Source organism: Bos indicus x Bos taurus, chromosome X (assembly GCF_003369695.1).
Source record: "Bos indicus x Bos taurus breed Angus x Brahman F1 hybrid chromosome X, Bos_hybrid_MaternalHap_v2.0, whole genome shotgun sequence".
In the NCBI taxonomy this organism is placed as follows: Eukaryota; Metazoa; Chordata; class Mammalia; order Artiodactyla; family Bovidae; genus Bos; species Bos indicus x Bos taurus.
The window spans coordinates 65723962-65748209 of NC_040105.1; the positions used below are offsets into that span (position 1 = coordinate 65723962).

The 24248-nt window shown below is 44.0% G+C and overlaps 1 protein-coding gene across 2 annotated transcripts in view; it reads left to right on the forward strand.

Moving 5' to 3' along the window:
- Positions 1-24248, forward strand: part of NHSL2 (NHS like 2) — a 150463-nt gene that overhangs the window by 34038 nt on the left and 92177 nt on the right. The window contains exon 1 of one of the 2 annotated variants that reach the window (XM_027533560.1): positions 23746-23845. The exons of the other annotated variant lie outside the window; for it this stretch is intronic. Within the exon in view, the coding sequence (XP_027389361.1) occupies positions 23779-23845 (67 nt within the window). The 5' untranslated portion in view covers positions 23746-23778. Of the gene's footprint in view, positions 1-23745; positions 23846-24248 lie in introns of those variants that run through there. 2 annotated transcript variants of the gene reach the window in all.

The following is a 24248-nucleotide window of genomic DNA, read 5'->3' on the forward strand; positions in this document are numbered from 1 at the left end:
CCTCTTGAGGACTGACTGCATTGGAGGGAGACCCAAGCATTAGCTCAATTTTTGTAGAAAATGATTTATACCTTGACTTATTCCAAGAAGGATTTAAAGTGGCTTATGAAGGTACACCCAGTACTTGGAAAGAGCCTAAAAATTAGCTGTGTGAGAGAAAGATGAGGCAAGGGGAAAACAAGGGTAACCAGTAAAGAAGTCCCTTCTTAATAAATGTGAATCTTAAAATTTGGCTTTAAGCTTTCATGTCAGATAACAAAAAGGAGAGGCATGATCAGTTATAAAGTGAAGAAGTGAAGTGAAGTCGCTCAGTCGTGTCCGACTCTTTGCGACCCCACGGACTGTAGCCCACCAGGCTCCTTGGTCCATGGAATTTTCCAGGCATGAATACTGGAGCGGGTTGCCATTTCCTTCTCCAGAGGATCTTCCCAATCCAGGGATCGAACCCAGGTCTCCTGCATTGTAAGCAGACGCTTTACCATTTGAGTTACCAGGGAAGCCCCAATCAGTTATAAGATTCACAGATAAAAGCAAATCAACTGCTTAGTAAAAGCACAAGTGTTCCAAACCTCGAGACTAAAAATAAATCTGCTTTTTTTCTGGAGACTCTGACAAAAACTTATCTTTTTATTCCTGTCACCCAGCACTTGAACAAATGGAGACATATTCTAATCTTAGTAGATGGCCTTTTTTCTTCCTTTTCTACTTTTGTTATTATCATTGTTAAATAAGTAAAAAAAAAAAAATTGTAACAGGAAAAGAGTAGAAATGGTCTGAATAACCATAGAATACTATGCAGCCTTAAAAAATGAGGTGACTGTGCTCAGTGAAAAGTGTAAGGTGACAAAAATGTGTATAGATGCTACCATCTAATTTCTTGTATATGCACAGGACATCTCTGGCAGGATGTCTAAAAAACCGGGCAAGGGCTCAAGGAGACTCACTTTTCTCTGAATTCACTTTCATACTCCCTTAATATTTATGCAGTGTATATGCATTAACTATTCAAAAAAACATTTTTAAATGAGTAATACACATACACTTAGGAATGATTAGAAGGTAGAGACATGAGGAGAAATTTAAATGTAGAAAATAAATAATCTTTACAGAATTTTTACCACTTAGATCTGACTACTGTTAATCTTTTATTTTTTAATGCAGACTTTTCCCCTTGTAAATAGGTACAACCTTTCTGCAGGGCATTTTGGAAAGCCTTAAAACATGTATACCCTTTGGCCTGGCAATTCTACTTTTAGAAATGCATGCTAAGGAAATAATCAAACAAATGCCCAACGATTCATACAAAGATGTACATCAAAATGTTGGTTATGATGAGGAGAGAAAGGGAACAAATTCTAAATTCCCTACAGTAGGGGACTAGCTAAGTTAGTTACGGAGCAATCCTACAGTGAGGTACTGTGCAGCTGTTGAAAATGAGGATGGAGATCTCTGTTTACCAGCAGAGCTCCCAGACTATATTCTCATCAGTATATTCTCTCAACATCCTGTACCTTCTTCCTTTCCTTGCAATTATCATAGTTTAATTATATTGGTATTTATGTGCTCAATTAATACACACCTCCTCCCACCTCTCTCTCTCTCTCTGTCTCTCTCTCTCTCTCTCTCTCTCACACACACACACACACACACACTCCTAGGCTGGCAGATCCATGAGAATAGGGACTATGCCTATTTTACTCTTTATGGTATCCCAAGATTTGTAATCTTTTTGCACATAACAGACATTCAATAAATATTTGTTGACTAATTGACTAAATAAATGAATGAAAAACCAAGGCAATTTTCCTCCCATCCATCTCAAAGGTTCTTCAGTCTCCAGCTGGGCCTTCAGTGCTGCCTGGAATTGCTTCTTTCTCTCCAGTCTCTATAGCTGCTTCACATCTTCCCTGGCTCTTCAAACCCCAACTACATACCATCTTCTAGCAATGATCTCATCTCCTACTTTCCAGAGAAAATAGGAGCCAACAAGTGGAACCGCCTTCCATGCCCTCCCCTGCCTTTCTGGATAAGAGGACAGTGGTAACCCAAGCTTGGTAGATTGATAGAAGGCAAAACACAGATGTTCCATCCACTTCTTTCTCAGGACATCTCTCCAGCCATCCCCCTTGCTTTTCACCATGGAAGCTCTTGAAAGAGTAGACTATTTTCCACCTCGCATTCACTCTGTCCTATCCCCTCAAGGGCACAGTTAAATATATTTCTGCACACTATTATCTATCCATGCAAGGTTCTTTAAATTTTTGTTCACTCTTATTTTATCTTTCCCTTTCACCTTGAATCCCCATTACCGTCCACTCTCTAGTGGGTTGGTATATGTTCTTGGAAATACACGCATACATCGGAGATGTTGTGGGTCCAGGACCAGAACACTGCAATCAAGCAAATATCACAATAAAGTGAATCACACAAAGGGTTGGGTTTGTTTTTGTTTGTTTGTTTTTGTTTCCTAGTGCATGTAAAAGCTGTTTACACTATACTGTAGTATATTAAGTGTGCAATAGTGTTGTGTCTAAAAAAACAAGGGGTACATATCTTAATTTAAAAATACTTTATGACTTAAAAATGCTAACCATTGTCTGACAATGCTAAGTTGCCATATACCTTCAGAGACCTTTTTTGTTGTTGGTGTTAAACAAAAACAAAAAACTCACTGTTGGGGACTTCCCTGGTGGTTCAGTGGCTAAGACTCCACGCTCCCAATGCAGGGGGCCCAGGTCCAATCCCTGGTCAAGGAGCTAGATCCCACATACTGCAACTAAAGAACCTTCATGCTGCAATGAAGACCCTTCACAGCTAAATAAATAAAATTTTAAATAAATGCACCATCTTCAAAGCACAATAAAGTGAAGCACAATAAAATGAGGTTAAGCTGTATGTCTTTGAAAAATATGTAGTGTTTTATTTTTATATGTGTTTTTAATTTACATAAGTGGTATTGAGCCATACATCATTTCTGTTTCTTTTTTCCCCTCACCACTCAGTTTTTAAAGTTTCCCCATGCTGCTATATGCACATCTAGTTTATTACTTCTGACACAACATGCATCCATCACATTTTACTTCTCTGTTCCTCTAAGACTGGACATCTTGGTCCTACCAATCTGCTATGACCACAGATAATACTGCAATAAACCTTCCTTAAGTTACCCCATGGACCTGGGCAAGAATTTCTCTAAACCAGCAGTTCTTGAAGTGTGGTCCACAGACCCCCTTGGAGTTACTGGAGTTACATTCAAGGGATGTGCAAAGTCAGAGCTATTTTCAAGATAATACTGAGGCATCATTTGCCTTTTTCATGAGGCTGGTGTTTGCACCAAAGGCAAAACGGCTGGCTCGTTAGTGTGGATCAGAGCAGTGGCGCCAACTTGTACTAGCGGTCATTGAGTACTTCATCACCACACACTCTCAGTTATTCTTAAAGTCAGTTATACTGAAGAATGGCTTTGATAAAGCAGTAAAAGTTGTTAATTTGATTAAATCTTGACCCTTGAGTTCAGATCTTTATACTTTTCTGTGTGACAGAACGGGAAGAACACATAAAGCACTTATGTTGATGCCGAAGGCTGATGTTGGTCTTGAGCAAAATCTCTTGTGCAGTTGTTTGAGGTATGAGCTCCACAGGCCTCTCTTTTCACAGAACATCATTTTTACTTGAAAGGACAACTGACAGACAAACTATGGTTATTCAGACTTGGGTACTTGGCAGACATTTTCTCAAAAATGAACGGAGTGAGCCTGTCACTTCAAGGAAAACAGCTGATAGTGTCTGTTACTAAAGATAAAATGTGAACTTTCAAGTGATAATCAGAATTTTGGAAAACTTGTTTCTGCCACAGCTGGCCTGATAACTTCTCAATACTTGAAGGCCTTCTCTGCTTGCCCCTTAATTCCTTATGACCCGTTGGGATTATCAAGTCCCTCTTCCGGAAAATCCTCGTGTCAAGGGTGCCAGCTGCCTGCCTGATTACCAAGGGCCCTATGCATACTAGGCCTTTGTCCGCCCAGTTGCAGGAGGGCACTGGTCTGCATGGTAGGTGCCTCCCTGAAAGTTTGTCTAGTGCATCAGGAAGGCTGCCACTGGAGAGCCAGGGAGAGACACAGAAAGTCAGGACTCCAAATGTAAACATCAGTACTGCCTTCTCTTCCCATTTTTCCCACTCAAACTGGACTGGCTCATCTAATTTTTGCCTTCATATATCCTGAGGGGTAGTGACTGCTCCATACTGAGCTCCAGCCTTGACATCCTCTGAGTTCCAGACTGCACATCTTCACTGCCTCCCAGACAGCTGTGCCCAGAGGCACCATGCACACCCAGTGGCCAAGCTGAGCTCTCTCCCAACTCCCTACACCTGCCCCTTTTCCAGAGCCACCTAACTTGGAGAATGGGACCACCCATTCTACCCTCATGTCACTACTGCTGTCTGTTCTTCTCTCTATCACAATGCCAGGAGAGAACCAGGGGAAAGAATCAGATCCTGCCAACCTAGGGTGCTGTGTTTTAGGGAAGTTAGGCAAATCTGCCAGCCAAAGGTATTTCCCCCAAGACAAAGGCTTTGGACCCTGGGAACCTGGAAGTGAGCTCAGGGATCTTCATCAACGTACACAAAACCAGCTCACACCTCTCTGCCCCCTGCCTCTGGGAGATATCCCCACGGGCTTGGGCCTCTCTGTTGAGGCAGCCCTTGAGCTGATTCAGGTGCCTGGCTGCCTGTTGCCATGGCAACGTTCCAGCGTGCTTTGCATAGTGACAGGGATGCTAGGTTTTGCTAACAAAGTATTCTGTAAAGGACTTCATGTCTTTGGCAGGAACAGTTCCGCCTTCTTTTTCACATGTACAACTTTGGGGACTGAAAGGGATTTGGCAAGTCATTTCCCCTGCCTTGGCCTGCGTCCCTGGGCTTTCCTTGAAGGCACAAATTGGCAGCTTTTTATTTTTCTCTTTCCAAATATACCATCACCACCATCCTCCTGTCCACTCCCCCTCTAAAGGAAAGAATGGTTTTTCCCTTACTTTGAGCTCTGGTGAACTCAGCATGTTTAAGAAAATGGGACAAATGGACTGTTTTAATCATTTATATACCTTTGGCTGAGTGCTGGGTCAAATAGTCTTCAATCCCCTTTTCATTGTGGTTTTTAGGATTGAAACAGGAAGACCCTGTGTTGTCTTGGTGAACAAGTCCCTGGAGCAGGAAACAGAATTAGGATTCTGAGTAGGGTGGAAATGTGTAGCCAGGCAGACCTGGTTGAATCCTGCTTTTATGATTTACAAGCTTTGTGATCTTAGACAAGTTAACTTCTCTTGGCCTCATTTTCCTCATAAATGCAGTGGGAATGATAACACTGGCCTTTCAAGAGCATTACTGTAAGGCTGTCACAAGGTTTAAATATATCTTATGCTTGCCTGCTTCTTGCTGGTTTCATTGCCCTGACCCTAGTCCCTCATCTCTTGCCTAGACGAGAATGGTAGCCTCTTCACTGCCCCATTTCTACTCGAACCCGCATAGTGAGAGTCGCTCAGTCGTGTCTGACTCTTTGCAACCCCGTGGACTATACAGTCCATAGAATTCTCCAGGCCAGAATACTGGAGTAGGTAGCCTTTCCCTTCTCCAAGGGATCTTCCCAACCCAGGGATCAAACCCAGGTCTCCCATATTGCAGGTGGACTTTTTACCAACTGAGCTACAAGAGAAGCCCAAGAATACTGGAGTGAGTAGCCTATCCCTTCTCCAGTGAATCTTCCTGACCCAGGAATCAAACCGGGGTCTCCTGCATTGCCTCCTTGACAGGCAGATTCTTGACCAACTGAGGTATGAGGGAAGCCCTTATAAAGGCCCCTATGGTGGCCTTTATGGGGAGGGAAGTGGGAGGGGGGTTCAGGATTGGAAACACGTGTACACCCGTGGTGGATTCATGTTGATGTATGGCAAAACCAATACAATATTGTAAAGTAATTAGCCTCTAATTAAAATAAATAAATTAAAAAAAAATTTTTTTAATCAAATCTTGTCACTCTCTAGTTTAAAACTCTAACAGTTTCCCATTGTATTTAAAATCCCCCTCCCCCACCTCCTCCACCCTAAACACGCTGGCCTCCTTTCCATTTCTCAAAAACACTAAGATCCTTTTCACCTCATGGACTTGGCATTTTTTGTTCCCTCTGTTGGCTCCTGGCCATCCTCAGTTCTTAGCTAAGAGAGACCTTCCCTGACAGCCTATTCAAACCAGCTCCCCACACCCTCATCCATGGTTTGCCATCGTATTGCCATGTCATAGCATTTTTCACAAGCTAGCCCTACCTTCAGAGAAGGCAATGGCAAGTACTCTTGCCTGGAAAATCCCATGGACGGAGGAGCCTGTAGGCTGCAGTCCATGGGGTCGTGAAGAGTCGGACACGACTGAGCGACTCCCCTTTAACTTTTCACTTTCATGCATTGGAGAAGGAAATGGCAACCCACTCCAGTGTTCTTGCCTGGAGAATCCCAGGGACAGTGGAGCCTGGTGAGCTGCCGTCTATGGGGTCGCAGAGAGTCGGACACGATTGAAGCGACTTAGCAGCAGCAGCAGCAGCCCTACCTTGGTCATTTGTGTCTTTGATTATTGTTTGTCTCCTCTGACTGGACTGTAAACTCCTTGTGTGTGTCCTGTCTATCTCTCTATCTCCCAGTGCCTAGCACAGGGCCTGGACATAATAAGCTCAATGAAATCTATTGAATGAATGAATGACGAGGGCATGCAGAGCACTGAGAACAAAGCCTGAAACAACACATGCTTATTCCTCTCCTTTGGTCCTTCTTCCATCACCTGGCTGTAAGGCTGGGTGGTTCACTAGACCTGGGACTTCCAAAGTGGGCGCATAATCCATCAAGGCAGGAACAGAATATTAGCATTCCTATTAACATTCATTTTAATCATACCTGAATTTCCATATTTGTTAATGTTTTATCATTTATAAGATTGATTAGCACAGTATTACATGAATACCATTTATACATCAGTATACAGATGATGGAGTATGGGCTCAAGAGGACTGGCAGACACAGCTGGTGGGAGGCATACTGTCAAGCTGTTGGCAGCCTGTGGACCACAGATAGGTTGGGTTGAACCAGCGGAGGGGTTTCCCAGATTGGACATTGAATGCTTGGGAGCCAGGGTCAGACATGGGCAGCATGCACACTCCAGCTGTCCACTACCCTCTGTTGCTTCCCCCAGTCTACTTCACACATTTCTCTGCACATTTCCAGCCCTGGCTGGGGTTTCCCTTGCAAGTCTCTAGAGACTCTTCTACTCTGGAACTTGGTACTGGTCTATTCCCAGGGGCAAGTATATTGGAAAAACTGAGGTCTGGGAGCCCCCTGAGGGCAGCAGCTAGGACCTTTTGATCTTGCATCCTCTGTGACCAGAACACTGCCTAGAACAGCATGAGTGCTCAGATCATTCAAGAATGCATTTGTTGACAAATTTCAGTGCCTAGGACAAGCCCTTTCCAAATGTCAGAGCTGAGAGGACCTTCAGGAAGCAATTAGGTCCATATACTTCACGGATCAAGTGGAAACTAAATGGGGCTCAGAGAGGCCCAGGACCCACCCAAGATTATGAAGCATCCAGCCAGCACTCTGTCCCCCATGCCAGTCTCTTAGCTCAGCCTCTGGGATGTATGTACGTTTATGATCCAGGCTGCTTCCACCCCCTTAGCCTGCGACTCATCAGCACCAGCTCTCAGGAGGTGCTCTGGTTTTCTTCCCGGGACAGGAGCCAAAGAAGAGAACATGCTCCAAATTACACATCCACAGCCTTCTGCTTTCCCTAAACCCTCTTTCTATATAGCCACACCCTCCCTTACTTGGATGTTAATGGCATCACCAACCTTGTCACATGGGCCCAAAATACAAAGCTCCCATTGAGTGAGGGCCTGTTTTAAAAAATATGTCAGCTGCATTTTCAAAAATAAATGTTATGGGTGATTAGCATACACACCAAAAATGCATACATCAGAAGTACACATCAAAAAGTACTCACATTGATAACAAAGTGAACGCACCCGTGTACCCACTACACTGGTCAAGAAGTTGAGCCTGACCAGGACTAAAGTAGCCCTTCTCAAAGCAGTTTTTGGCCATTATGGCAGGTCTGGCCACAGCCCTGGGAAGAAGGTGTAAGTAACTCAATATACTTTAGAGATACTGAGTTATTTCTTTTTAATTAATTTATTTTTTTAATGAAGGATAATTACAGAGTTTTGTTGTTTTTTGTCAAACCTCAACATGAATCAGCCATAGGTATACATATATCCCCTCTCTTTTGAACCTCCCTCCCATCTCCCACCCCTCTACGTTGATACAGAGCCCCTTTTTGAGTTTCCTGAGCCATTCAGCAAATTCTTGTTGGCTATCTGTTTTACATATTGTAATGTAAGTTTCCATGTTACTCTCTCCATACATCTCACCCTCTCCACCCCTCTCCCCATGTCCCTAAGTCTATTCTCTATGTATGTTTCTGCATTGGTGCCCTGCTAATAAATTCATTGGTATCATCTTTCTAGATTCCATATATATGCATTAGTGCATACAATATTTATTTTCCTCTTTCTGAGTCACTTCACTCTGTATAATAGGTTCTAGGTTCATCCACCTCATTAGAACTGACTCAAATGCATTCCTTTTTATGGCTGAATAATATTCCATTGTGTGTATGTACCACAACTTCTTTATCCATTTATCTGTCAATGGACATCTAGGTTGCTTCCATGTTCTGCTGCTGCTGCTGCTAAGTCGCTTCAGTTGTGTCCAACTGTGCGGCCCCATAGACGGAGCCCACCAGGCTCCACTATCCCTGGGATTCTCCAGGCAAGAACACTGGAATGGGTTGCCATTTCCTTCTCCAATGCATGAAAGTGAAAAGTGAAAGTGAAGGTGCTCAGTCGTGTCCGACTCTGTGCGACCCCATGGACTGCAGCCCACCAGGCTCCTCCGTCCATGAGATTTTGTAGGCAAGAGTACTGGAATGGGTTGCCATTGCCTTCTCCCGCTTCCATGTTCTAGCTATTGTAAATAGTGCTGCAGTTAACAATGGGATACATGTGTCTTTTTCCATTTTGGTTTCCTCAGAGTATATGCCTAGGAGTGGAGATGCTGGGTCATATGGTGGTTTTATTCAGTTTTCTAAGGAATCTCCATACCCTCTTCTATAGTGGCTGTATCAATACCAGTAGTGCAAGAGCATTCCCTTTTCTCCACACCCTTTCCAGTATTTACTGTTTGTAGACTTTTTGATGAGGGCCATTTTGACCAGTGTGAAATGATATCTCATTGTAGTTTTGATTTGTATTTCCCTTATCATGAGTGATGTTGAGCATCTTTTCATGTGTTTGTTAGCCATCTGTTTGTCCTCTTTGGAGAAATGTCTGTTTAGGTCTCTTTCCCACTTTTTGATTGGGTTGTTTGTTTTTCTGGTATTGAGTTGTATGAGCTGCTTGTATATTTTGGAAATTAATCCTTTGTCAGTTGTTTCATTTGCTATTCTTTTCTCCCATTCTGAGGGTTGTCTTTTCACCTTGCTTAGAGTTTCCTTTGCTGTGAAAAAGCTTTTAAGTTTAATCAGGTCCCACTTGTTTACTTTTCTTTTTATTTCCATTAGTCTAGGAGGAGAGTCATAGAGGATCTTGTTTTGATTAGATTTGATTCGAGTGTTCTGCCTATGTTTTCCTCTAAGAGTTTTATATTTTCCAGTCTTACATTTAGGTCTTCAATCCATTTTGAGTTTATCTTTGTGTATGGTGTTAGGAAGTGTTCTAATTTCATTCTTTTGCATGTAGCTGTCCAGTTTTCCCAGCACCATTTACAGAAGAGACTCTCTTTGCCCCATGGTATATTCTTGCCTCCTTTGTCAAAAATAAGGTACCCAAAAGACCTCTATACATCTATGTCTCTTTTGTTGTCTCACATACAGGGGTATCGTTACCATCTTTCTAAATTCCATATATATGCGTTAGTATACTGTATTGGTGTTTTTCTTTCTGGCTTACTTCACTGTGTATAATAGGCTCCAGTTTTATCCACCTCATTAGAACTGATTCAAATATATTCTTTTTAATGGCTGAGTAATACTCCATTGTGTATATGTACCACAGCTTTCTTATCCATTCATCTGCTGATGGATATCTAGGTTGCTTCTATGTCCTAGCTATTATAAACAGTGCTGCAATGAACATTGGGGTACGAGAGGGAGAGGGTGGGATGATTTGGGAGAATGGCATTGAAACATGTATAATATCATATAAGAAATGAATCCCCAGTCCAGGTTCGATGCAGGATACAGGATGCTTGGAGCTGGTGCACTGGGATGACCCAGAGGGATGGTATGGGGAGGGAGGTGGGAGGGGGGTTCAGGATGGGGAACACGTGTACACCCGTGGCGGATTCATGTTGATGTATGGCAAAACCAATACAATATTGTAAAGTAATTAGCCTCCAATTAAAATAAATAAATTTAAAAAAATAAGGTACCCATAGGTGCATGGGTTTATTTCTGGGCTTTCTATCTTGTTCCATTGGTCTATATTTCTGTGTTTGTGCCAGTGCCATACTGTCTTGATGACTGTAGCTTTATAGTATAATCTGAAGTCAGGAAGCTTGATTCCTCCAGCTTCATTCTTCTTTCTCAAGACTGCTTTGGCTATGTGGGGTCTTTTGTGTTTCCATATGAATTGTGAAATTTTTTGTTCTAGTTCTGTGAAAAATGCCATTGGTAATTTGATCTTACATTGTGTTTGGTAGTATAGTCATTTTTACAATATTGATTCTTCCTACCCAGGAACATGTAATATCTCTCCATCTGTTTATGTCGTCTTTGATTTATTTCATTAGTGTCTTATAATTTTCTGTGTACAGTTCTTTTGTCTCCTTAGGTAGGTTTATTCCTAGATATTTAATTCTTTTTGTTGTACTGGTGAATGGGATTGATTCCCTAATTTCTCTTTCTGACTTTTCATTGTTAGTATATAGAAATGCAAGTGATTTCTGTGTATTGATTTTGTATCCTGCAACTTTGCTAAATTCACTGATTAGCTTTAGTAATTTTCTGATACTCTCTTTAGGGTTTTCTATGTACACTATCATGTCGTCTGCAAACAGTGAGAGCTTTACTTCTTCTTTTCCAGTCTGGATTCCTTTTATTTCTTTTCTTCTCTGATTGCTGAAGCTAGGACTTCCAGAGCTATGTTGAATAATAGAGGAGAAAGCAGATACCCTTGTCTTTTTCCTGATCTTAGGGGAAATGCTTTCACTCTTTTACCATTGAGAATGTTTGCTTTAGGCTTATCATATATAGCCTTTACTATGTTGAGGTAGGTTCCTTCTATGACCATTTTGTCAAAGGGTTTTTCTGCATCTATTGAGATTATCATATGGTTTTTATCCTTCCATTTGTTAATATGATGTATCACATTGATTGATTTGCATATATTGAAAATTCCTTGCATCCCTGGAATAAATCCAACTTTATCATGGTGTATGAGCTTTTTGATGTGTTGCTGAATTCTGCTTGCTAAAATTTTGTTGAGGATTTTTGCATCTATATTCATCAGTGGTATCGGCCTGTAGTTTTCTATTTTTGTGTTGTCTTTGCCTGGTTTTGGTATCAGGGTGATGGTAGCCTTGTAGAATGAGTTTGGAAGTGTTCCTTCCTCTGCAAGTTTTTGAAAGAGTTTTAGAAGGATAGGCATTAGCTCTTCTCTAAATGTTTGATAGAATTCTCCTGTGAAGCCATCTGGTCCTGGGCTTTTGTTTTTTGGGAGATTTTTTATCACAACTTCAATTTCAGTGTTTATAATTGGGTTGTTCATAATTTCTATTTCTTCCTGGTTCAGTCTTGGAAGATTGAGCTTTTCTAAGAATCTGTCCATTTCTTCCAGGTTGCCTATTTTATTGCCATATAGTTGTTGATAATAGTCTCCTATAATCCTTTGTATTTCTGCAGTGTCTGTTGTAACCTCTCCTTTTTCATTTCTAATTTAGTTGATTTGATTCTTCTCTCTTTTATTCTTGATGAGGCTGGCTAAAGGTTTGTCAATTTTGTTTATCTTCTCAAAGAACCAGCTTTTGTTTTATCAATCTTTACTATTGTTTCTTTCATTTCTTTTTCATTTATTTCTGCTCGGATCTTTATGATTTCTTTCCTTCTGCTAATTTTAGGGTTTTTTGTTCTTTTTTCCAGTTGATTTAGGTGTAAAGTTAGGTTGTCTATTCAATGTTTTTCTTGTTTCTTGAGGTAGGATTGTATTGCTATAAACTTCCCTCTTAGAACTGCTTTTGCTGCATCCCATAGATTTTGAGTTGCTGTGTTTTCATTGTCATTTGTTTCTAGAAATTTTTTTATTTCCCTTTTGATTTCTTCAGTAACCTGTTGGTTATTTAGAACATGTTGTTTAATCTCCATGTATTTGTGTTTCTTACAGTTTTTTTCTTGTAATTGATATCTAATCTTATAGCATTGTGGTCGGAGAAGATGCTTGATATGATTTCAATTTTCTTAAATTTACTGAGGTTTGATTTGTGACCCAAAATGTGGTCTATCCTGGAGCATGATCCATGTGCACTTGAGAAGAAGGTGTATTCTTCTGCATTTGGATGGACTGTCCTAAAGATATCAATGAGATCCATCTCACCTAATGTAGCATTTAAGACTTGTGTTTCCTTATTAATTTTCTGTTTTGATGATCTGTCCTATTGCAATTTTCCCAATTGTTTGGGGTTGATTTTGTAGATTTTTTTTCTTCTGCTGTATTTCTTGGCTATATAAGTCCCTTTAACATTTGTTGTAAAGCTGGTTTGGTGGTACTGAATTCTTGTAACTTTTGCTTGTCTGAAAAGCTTTTTATTTCTCCATCAGTTTTGAATGAGATCCTTACCTGGTGCAGTAATCATTGTTGTAGATTCTTCCCTTTCAATGCTTTAAATATATTCTGCCATTCCTTTCTGGCCTGCAGAGTTTCTGCTGAAAGATCAGCTGTTAAACATATGGGGTTTCCCTTGTATGTTACTTGTTGCTTCTCCTTTGCTGCTTTTAATATTCTTTGTGTTTAGTCTTTGTTAGTTTGATTAGTATGTGTCTTGGCATGTTTCTCCTTGGGTTTATTCTGTATGGGACTCTTTGTGCCTCTTGGACTTGATTATTTCCTTTTCCATGTTGGGGAAATTTTCAACTATAATCTCTTGAAAAAATTTCTCATACCCTTTCTCTTTCTATTCTTCTTCTGGAACCCCTATAGTTTGAATATTGGTACGTTTGACATGGTCCCAGAAGTCTCTGAGACTGTCCTCAGCTCTTTTCATGCTTTTTACTTTATTCTGCTCTTCAGAAGTTATTTCCACCATTTCATCTTCCAGTTCACTGATGCGTTCTTCTGCTTCAGATATTCTGCTATTGATTCCTTCTAGAATATTTTTAATTTCTGTAATTGTGTTGTTTGTCTCTGTATGTTTATTCTTTAATTCTTCTATGTCTTTGTTAGTTGATTCTTGCATTTTCTCCATTTTCTTTTCAAGGTTTTTGATCATTACTATCACTATTCTGAATTCTTTTTCAGGTGGTTTGCCTATTTCCTCTTCATTTATTTGGACTTGGGTGTTTCTAGTTTGTTCCTTCATTTTTGCAGTATTTCTCTGCCTTTTCATTATTTTTTTTTTTTTACTTATTGTGTTTGAGGTCTCCTTTACCAGGCTTCAAGAAAAGTTGAATTCTTTCCTTGAAGAAGATTGAATTCTTTCTTCCTCTTGGTTTCCGCCCTCCTAAGATTGTCCAGTGGTTTTTGTATGAGCTTCATATAGGGTGAGATTTGTGCTGAGTTTTTGTTTGTTTTTCCTCTTATGGACAAGGCTGAGTGAGGTGGTACTTTGTCCGCTGATGATTGGGTTTGTATTTTTGTTTTGTTTATTGTTTAGATGATGCATCCGTCACAGGGTGCTACTGGTGGTTGGGTGATGCCAGGTCTTGTATTCAAGTGGTTTCCTTTGGGTGAGTTCCCACTATGTGATACTCCCTAGGGCTAGTTCTCTGGTAGTCTAGGGTCTTGGAGTCAGTGCTCCTACTCCAAAGGCTCACGGCTTGATCTCTGTTCAGGAATGAAGATTCCACAGGTGTTTTGTTATGGCATTAAGTGAGATTAAAACTAATATCCCAAAATGAGAAACCAAAGATGAACCCCAGACAAATGGCAGTTACAAATTCAGGCAAATAATAATTAAAATAATACAATATACACATATACATATACATATGCACACACAAGCAAAGTCAAAACAGTCCAACAAAAATAAAGTACAGTAGATTGACCCGGTGAACAAAGGAAACCAAAAATTATATCTACCAGTTAAGAGCAAAACTAACTTAAGCACAAACTGGAAAACAAAACTAAAGCAAGGTGCCAAGTGGGGGATAAAGCAATGGAAATAAGACTAACAAATACGTTGAGAATAAAGGAGAGAAAGAAAAGACAGAGAGAATAGATATGCAAAGTTAAATAGAGATCAGGAAGCAACAGTTAGAACTGGACATGGAACAACAGACTGGTTCCAAATAGGAAAAGGAGTACATCAAGGCTGTATACTGTCACCCTGATTATTTAACTTATACGCAGAGTACATCATGAGAAACACTGTGCTGGAAGAAGCACAAGCTGGAATCAAGATTGCCAGGAGAAATATCAATAACCTCAGAGATGCAGATGACACCACCCTTATGGCAGAAAGTGAAGAGGAACTAAAGAGCCTCTTGATGAAAGTGAAAGAGGAGAATGAAAAAGTTGGCTTAAAGCTCCACATTCAGAAAACTAAGATCATGGCATCCGGTCCCATCACCTCATGGCAAATAGATGGGGAAACAGTGGAAACAGTGGCTGACTTTATTTTTGGGGGCTCCCAAATCACTGCAGATGGTGATTGCAGCCATGAAATTTAAAAAAGGCTTACTCCTTAGAAGGAAAGTTATGACCAACCTAGATAGCATATTCAAAAGCAGAGACATTGCTTTGCCAACAAAGGTCCGTCTAGTCAAGGCTATGGTTTTTCCAGTAGTCATGTATGGATGTGAGAGTTGGACTATAAAGAAAGCTGAGCACAGAAGAATTGATGCTTTTGAACTGTGGTATTGGAGAAGACTCTTGAGAGTCCCTTGGACTGCAAGGAGATCCAACCAGTCCATCCTAAAGGAGATCAGTCCTGGGTGTTTATTGGTAGGACTGATGTTGAAGCTGAAACTCCAGTACTTTGGCCACCTGATGTGAAGAGCTGACTCATTTGGAAATACCCTGATGCTGGGAAAGATTGAGGGCAGGAGGAGAAGGGATGACAAAGGATGAGATGGTTGGATGGCATCACCAACTCAATGGACATGGGTTTGGGTGGACTCCTGGAGTTGGTGATGGATAGGGAGGCCTGGTGTGCTGCAGTTCATGGGGTTGCAGAGTCGGACTCAACTGAGTGACTGAACTGAACTGAAGATTTATATACGTTAAAGATTAACTGCAAGGGTAAAAGAGCAGTAGGAAAGTCAAACAAAGGAATAAATGTAGAAAAAAATAATAATAGGTTTAAGAAAATTAAAATTTTTTAAAGAGAAAAGAAAAGAAGAAGGAAAACTCCACAGAACTGCAAAAGCCCAATGTAGAGGCAGAGGCTTATGACAACAATGAAAAATGTGACTGAGGGGGAAAAAAAGCTCAAAAGCTTAATTGGATTTCTTAGTGCCAATAAAATAGACAACTACAACAGAGGGGGGGAAAGGAAGAAAAGAAAATCCTAAAGAATCTACAGAACAAGTCAAAAAATAAGAATAATAAATGTTTTTCTTGAGTCACTGCTGTCAGAGTCCTTTCCCTCACTAGGGGTCACAGCCCACCTCACCTCCCTAGGATGCCCCCCAACACTGTGCTGATCTCTGGACCTGCTGTGGGGGCAGCTCAGATTCTAATCTGGTCCTACTCCTGTGTGTTCTTGTCTCCAGTGTCCACAGCTATCAGAGCGAGTGCATTTTCTTTTGTAGGAGCTCTCAATGGCCTTTTATATATTCCATCGACACAGAGTCTGCTTAGTTGGTCATGTGGATTTAATCTGCAGCTTGTACAGCTGGTGGGAAGGTTTCGGGTCTTCTTCCTTAGCCACACTGCCCCTGGGTTTCAATTGTGGTTTTATTCCCAGCTCTACATGTGGGTGGTCCACTGGGGTGTAACTCCTGAGGCTGCCCTGGAGGTCTTGGGTTTGCCCCTGTGAGGGCCAGGTGTGGAAGTGGTGGAGCTGCTTGGGTCGCAGGGGTTCTGGCTGCACCAGGTACTCAGGGGGTTTGCAGCTAAGACAGCAGGAAATATAGTGCTCTAGAAGGGTATGGCAACCAGTATTGACCAATATGCTCCAGTATTCTTGCCTGGAGAACCCCCTCTCTGACAGAGAAGCCTGGCAGGCCACAGTCTACAGGGTTGCAAAGAGTCAGACACAACCAAAGCGACCCTGCATGCAAGACACGAGACTTTTTTTTTGCCTGTGGCAGCTCTGCCCCAGTGAGAGTTGCGTGAAGGTGGCATAGCTGCTTGTCTTGCAGGGACCTTGGCAGCACCAAGTGTGCAGGGACACAGACTGCCTCCACCACAGGAGTTATGGCCCTATCAGAGTCTTTTTTTGAGCCTCTTGTAGCTGGCCATCAGAAGGCCCCTTTGGCCAGTCTTTCTCTGTGGCTTAGAACTTAGAGGGCTCCCTTGCCTGAGATCCTTCTCTGTTGTTCGGTGCGTCAGGCATATAGAGGGCCCCCCTGGCTGGGGTCCTACTCTGTAGTTCAGTGTGTCAAGAGTTATTTTTCTTTAAGCCAACTCATTTAATTGAGCCTTGGGTACTCAGGAAATTACACATTTTCTCCATTAGATTTTTTTCCTCTGAATATTATTAGAACTTAATATGCATTAGAATAAATACATGACTATTAAACCTTAAAAGGGATCCTTCACATATATTGAAAGTTCCCTCTCTCGTACCATTCCCTCACATGCCACTAGCAAAATGTATACCACACTTTAGGGAACACTGTATTGTAACATTATAAATGCAAGGAGGAAGCTGTTTACATTTGGGAAGATCAGGAGAGGCTTGAAGCAAGATGAGGAGGCATGTGCAGTGAACCTAACATTTATGAAGAGGATATTTTTTAACCACTTTATTGAGGTATGGTTGACAAGCAAAAAGCTGTACATAGTTAACGTATACAACTTGAATTTGGAAAGAAAAGTTTAATAAATAAATTAAGATGACCACATGGAGGGGAGCTTGCTTGTGGCTGCAAGGCTGAGGGTAAACTTCATGGAGGAGAAGGCTGGGTCTTGACAGAAGAGTATGACTTTTCACAAGCAGAGATGGAAGTGGAAGGAAAGGCATTCCTGGCAGAAGAAATAGAAAACAGACAGCTCTTGTTTGGGGCTGGAAGAGCAGTTGGTGCTTGAGGCTTGAGGGACTGTGACTGATGTGCAGTGGGAAAGTGTCCCCAGGGCAGGGCGCTGAGTGAACTGCCAGGAGCCAGCATTTGGTTGGCTATGGGCCCACCAGAGTCTGAGCCGGATATTAGAATCCACTTCTCCTTATGGAACTTGCACCTGAAGGTTTGCCCACAGCAGGAGCGTGCATGTAGGTCATGGCAGACAGGCCAGAGGAAGGAAGAACTAGGTTTGGAGTTGGTCTAACTTGGGTTTTAGTCCTGACCATGCCACTTAGCAGCTCCACTTCTCTCCACAGTCTCATTCTCGTCTGCAGAACTGGGCCTGATAATGCACAGGGCAAAGGGGGCTTGTGAAGAGTGTGAGAGCATGACCGAAGCCACCTCTAGTCCCAACTCCTGGACCCCTGAGCCCTGTCCACCCCTCTTCCACCTCCAAGTACAGCTGGATGTGGCTGGTGAGGAGACAGCAATGAGCTTTAAACACTTTCACTTTGGGGAAATGGACCCCAGACTTGCTTATTTCAGGCCTTGGACTTCTCTGTCACCTCTACTGGTGTCTCTAAGGCTCCAGCTCAGGTGAGGACCTGCATCTTCCACCATAGACACAGCTGCTCCTGGCCTGGCTCAGCTTATGTGCATGCTGGGAAGGCCTTTCCCCTCGAAAACTCCACGTGAAGACACCATAGTGAGTCTAACCCCTTCCTAAAGCCGTTGCACCCCACCTCCAGCACAGTGCTCAGCACAACGGGTAGCTGATCTTCCTGGCACCTTTCCATGGGCAGTGATCTCGCATCAGTGGACCCACCAGAAGAGCAGCCACAAGCACCACACAGCCAGGAGGCTCACCCTGCTAAGTAAGAAAGGATGAGAACGTATCCAAAAGACTCTTGGGTTAGTGGGAATACTAGGACCAAGCATGTGGAGCTTTTGGAGAGATTGTCAAGGAGCAAAGGAAACATGGAGGAAGAGGAGGAAAGAAGCTCTGCAGGGCAAAGTAGCAAGGTAGCTTGCTGATTCATGGGCTAACACTGAGACAGCCTCTGTGCCAGGCACTGCACCTGGCAGACTCAACACAAATTCCACCCAGTCCCTCAAGGTACTCACAAGCTGCTGGGACAGAGAAGGTTCATGAGAACATGGAAGATTTGTAACAATTCCAGGACATCTGTGTTCAGGGACAAGTGAGTGACTCGTACACTCAGGGCTGAAAGTACTCAGAGGAGGAAGTGAGACTGCAGACTGAGGATGGATGAGGAGTGGGCTTTCACTGCACAATGAAGATTGAGCTGAAGCTTGAGGGGCAGTAGGGTTTGGGAACAGTAAGGAGAGACAGTGAGAAGGGGACGAGAAGCACTTTTTAACTACCATGTGCCTGATGCCTTTTAAACTAACAGAAATCTGTCAACAGCCTGCAAGTTAGATGTTTTCATCCTCCATTATACAGATATGGAAAATTGAGGCTGGGGAGGTTGAATAACTTTGCAAGCTCAGATTTTCAAGACACCATGGACTTGGGGAGTGGGGGATGAGAATAGGGCAAGTTAAAATGTCACAAAGATATTCTTTTTATCAAGATTCAGCCATTTTTAATAAATAATAATCCTTGGATTGCTGTAAACTTTTGGTTAATTCCATAGTTCTGAAAACATTGATTCTGAATTAGGGAAATGTAGATTCAAATCCTCAATCTGCCATTTCTACCTGTGTGACCTTGCAAAGTTACTTCCATGGCTGCACCATGGAGTGATAAGTCACAAGGACAAGATAAATAATATAATGAGTACCCCATAGATTGAATGGGCAGAGGGGTTTGTTTCAGGGAGCAAAGAGAGAGAAGGTAAAGGGATTACCTGGGATAGGTTCTGAGTGTTGCTAGAGAGCGTGTCCTTGACACTTTAGACAACCAGATCATTGGAAAGTTCCAAGCAACGGACTGATATGATTTGCTTTATGTTTGTAAAAGCTTATTGTGGATGCTGAACAGATTATAAAATGCAGAGATAGAAGAAGGAAACCCAGTGAGGAAGATGTTCACTTTAGTGTTCTTGGGGAGAAGGTAATGGTGGCTGGGGTTAGGGTGAGAGAAGTGGAGGTGACAGTGAGAAATGCTTAGATATGAGACAGTTTTAAGCAACTGCTTGGCTTCCCAGGTGGTGCAGTGGTAAAGACTCTGCTGGCCAAAGGAGGACACAGGAGACGTGGGTTCGATCCCTAGGTCGGAAAGATCCCCGGAATAGGAAATGGCAACCCATTCCAGTATTCTTGCCTAGAAAATTCCATGGGCAGAGGAGCCTGGTAGGCCACAGTCCATGAGGTCTGAAAGAGTTGGACACAACTGAGCACGCATGCACACATGCACACAAGGAACAACTCACAAGATTCAGTGAATGAATCAGGGAGGGAGAGGAACGCAGTAAAGATGTCCATCCCCCTTGGATGATAAAGAGAGATATGGTGGAGAAGGTGCCGAATTTGGAGATAACCAGACAGGGATTCAAATACTGGCTGCCCCATGTACTGGTTAAGTTCATTTAGTCAAGAAGGAGCATGTGACTCCCAGTGGCAAATAAAGCAGGAAGTCCCAATGAGAAAAGATGCTGAAGCATCCTGGCTGTGGCCATGGGGACACTGGTGACTGGGTAAGGGATGAAGAAGGGCTGAAACTGCAGAGGGGAGGATGTGAGGACATGGAACACGTGCTGTAGACTCTCCTTACAAGAAGCTCAGACAAGAAGAGGGAGAGGAATGAAAACATCAAGGGACCCTGGGAGAAAAGAGGGGTTCTCTGCCTGCTGATCTGTTCTCTTCTGTTGGCTTTTCTTCTCTGGGGGCAACTAGCAAAGGCAGGTAGGCCCAGTGGGACAGGCCAGTGGAGGCCTCAGCCAAGCTGCCTCCTCTCACTTCGCTTCCATTTCGGTATCTATAAAGTGGATCAAGGGATTTCTCGGGTGGCTCAGTGGGTAAAGAATTCGCCTGCAGTGCATGAGATGTGGGTTTGATTCCTGGGTCAGGAATATCCCCTGGAGGAGGGCATGGCAACCCACTCTAGTATTCTTCCCTGGAGAATCCCATGGACAGAGGAGCCTGGCGGGCTACAGTCCATAGGGTCGCAAAAAGTCAGACACGACTGAAGCGACTGAGCACACATGCACGAAGTGGACTCAACTGATATATACTCAGGGCTATTGTGAGATCGCAATGATGATTTAAAAACTGCTTAGAGGGGGGCTTTCGTAGACCAGGTTAGGCTAAACTTGTTGACTTGGGTAGTGTGTACACAGGTGTGTTTAGTTTATCATTCACTCATTCCTCAGCAGCTTCCTCCCTCCCCTTACTCCCCAAACACTTCCAAAGCATGCCTGTTCCTATACAGACTTCCTCACCTGACCCCTGAGAATATCATCCGGAGTCCCACGTGCACAGCCCAGTTGAGTTCGATTCTGCTTTGACTATCAGGGCATCCCATGCATTTTAGGACTGTCTCAAGACATCATGGTTCTGTCTCTTCCAGTCTCTCTAAGCTTTTTTCAGTCCATATTTACAACTCTGAACCTACCAAGACTTGTATCTTGGACCCAGCATAAGTGAACAAGAGGGCAGGGACCAAACTGTCCCCAAACCTTACTTTCAAGTTTTGCTATGTTCATAAATCTTTAAGGTTTTTTGCATTAATCTGTTTTCCCAAGATGCTTCACTCTTTGTCTTTCACAGTTGCTCTGGGACCTCTATTTCCCAAGACCTCTTTTCTGACCTCCAGTAGGTCCTCTTGGAGGCCTCCTGACACTTTCTACAGTTAGCTGCAAAGCCCAAGCAAGGATCACACCATCCTGTGACTTCTCAGTATAATTATCTATTTCCCCAACAAGGCTTTGCTGCTGCTGCTGCTGCTGCTGCTGCTGCTAAGTCGCTTCAGTCGTGTCCGACTCCGTGCAACCCCATAGATGGCAGCCCACCAGGCTCCTCCATCCCTGGGATTCTTCAGGCAAGAACACTGGAGTGGGTTGCCATTTCCTTCTCTGCCAACAAGGCTTTAGGGAGCCTTAAAGTCAGTGTCTGCCTCCCTCTGTAGCCTTGTTCTGGCACAAAGGTGGAGCTTAAGGGATGTGTGTGGAATTATTAAAGAAAGCTGAAGAGATCCTTGATGTCTAGGGGCCTGGCATAAGATGTTCCTAGCACAGGTACTTGTGTTTAGTTGCTCAGTCATGTCTGACTCTGCGACCCTATGGACTGTAGCCTGCCAGGGTCCTCTGTCCATGGGATTTTCCAGGCAAGAATACTGGAGTGGGTTGCCATTTCCTTCTCCAGGGAATCTTCCTGACCCAGGGATCAAACCTGTGTCTCCTGCATTGCAGGCAGATTCTTTACCAGTTGAGCCACCAGGGAAGCCACACAGGTACTAACTATACCAAATATTTAACAGTCTAGTAGTGTTGGTTGCTCAGTTGTATCTGGCTTTTTGTGACTCCATGGACTGTAGCCCACCAGGCTCCTCTGTCCAAGGAATTCTCCAAGCAAGAATACTGGAGTGAGCTGCCATTTCCTTCTCCAATTTAGCAGTCTACCCTTTCCCTTTCTGGGTCTGACCAATTCTTCTTCATCCTTCTTGACCCACTCAAAGAGTCACTTCCTCTGGGAAAGTAACTCCATCTCTTCCAGACCAAAGAAGTTTCTCTCTGGTGTTCCCCCAACATGTGATCCTTTCCCTGGAATAGCAGTGATCACACTGTACTGTTGTCTGTGGATATGTTGGTCACCCCTCCTAGATGGTGACTTATACCTCTGTGTCCCCAACACCTAACATGAGGCCTGCCTGGCCAGAGCAGATCCCTGGGGACTGTTGAAAGAATGACTAAATGACTGAATGGGAGAGTGGGTGAGTAGATGGATGGATGGATGGATAGATGGATCCCACTTTAGACCTCTTGTCCCAAAGTCAGAAAGTTTTGCTTTCTGGGTAGCACAGAGCCCTAACTCTGCCAGGCTGAGGCTCTAGTTGGACCTGCACCCACAGTGCTCTGTGACCGTGACAGACAGGCCCCCTGTGTCTGTGAGCATGGGTCTGATGACATCAGCCTTGGGCAGTACTACAACTCCGCTAAGTAAGTGAAGTCACTCAAGGCTCTCTGGCTCTGGCAGAGTTGATTCCAGGAGTCATGGCCCTTCCTCATTGCCAGGCTATTGAGGCTGGAATGAGCTGCCAATCCAGCACAACCTGCCCCATGTCATTTATCCCATGGGGCTGCAGCACTTTCAGTGAGCAGCTGCATGTGTGTGTGTGTGTGTGTGTGTGAGAGAGAGAGAGAGAGAGAGAGAGAGAGAGAGAGAGGATTTACAATGTGACTCATGGACAGAGCCTTCTCATTGGCTGCCAAGGGTCCCGGCTCCAGACTGTGAATCTCTGGGCTGCCAGCACTACCCTCCCCTGGGAAGGCAAGGCAGGAGAAAGAGGGGAGAGTGGAGTGAGACTCCAGGTGTGTCTGACAAGGAGCCAGGTACGCCTAGTGGCCACACTGGGCATGCAAGAGACATCTGGCTGCGTTCGTTCCCAGTCTGCAGCCTGGCAGCCTCATGTTCTGCCCAGATTTCCCCAGGTCTCGGTCAGGACTGGAGCCCAGAGTCTATTGGCAGCTGTCACTTACAGAACTGGATCCGTCCCCCAGCGGAGCAGGGAGCTGTGTCACTTAGAACTCCCGAGTACCACATTCCTTCACTGGTCGCTGTCACACTCCCGGATTAGGCTCTGTTATTGGCCCCTCAGTCCTGCGAGCTTCTGCAGACGGAGCTGTGAGCTAGCGGCAGCAGAAATGACAGCACTGGGAACGGGCGGCCAGGGATGGTGAGGGCTGGCAAGGTGGGTCCCCAAGGGCACCCGTGCTGGCCCCGTCTGCAGAGGCAGATTTGGTGGGGGCTCACTAGGGTTCTCCTGGAACCTGGGCTGCTCGACCTGAGTGGAGCACCAAGCAAGGAGGAGGGGGAGGAAGGGGGAGAGAGAAGAAGGGAGGGAGAGAGAGAGGGAGAGGGAGGAAGAGAGAAGAGAGAGAGAGGTTGGGAGAAGCTCCTAGCAGGCTCTAGTCCAAGTGAGAGGGTCAGGTCTGGACAAATGTGTGCCAGGAGCACAAGTGGGATTTGGATGAGCCATGTGTGTGAGAAGCAAAGCTGAGGTGATGTAAGCACCTGGGGAGGAGCACAGGCAGAGGAGGAGGAGGAGGAGGTGGGGGGAGGAGGAGGAGGAAAAGGAGGAGGAGGAGGCGGCGGCGGCAGCCACAGGGCGGCTGCCAGTCCAGAACAGAATGATGGGCAACTCTCACCACAAGCAACCGAGGAGTAAGAGCCAAAGCGGGATGCATTCAGCAACAGGTACTCTCTTCCCTTCCCTCCTTTTTCCGGGGCCCCTCCAACCAGGGCCTCCCCAGCTACAGCCGCGCGGGGGCCCCTGACCCTTGGCGTGACTTTCAGGGGCTGGCTGGGGGCGGGGAGAGCTCGAGGGAGATGCCGGTGAACTCCCAGCTCCCCTGCTCCCGCGCCAGCCCGAATTGCATAAGTCAGAGCTCCCCAAGCTGGTAGGGGCCAGCCTCTTTGCCAGCAACCCCATGTAGCCTCTGGAGGGTAGCTGGAGCGTCAGGGAAGTGAGCAACGTGCCATGGACTGAAGTTTATTGCTAAGATTGTGCTTTCTGTCTGCATCCAGTAAGCAGAGACCTGGAACCATGCATGGCTTATCCTTTACGAGCCTCCTTTGTTATTCCAACCTTCATCTCCCC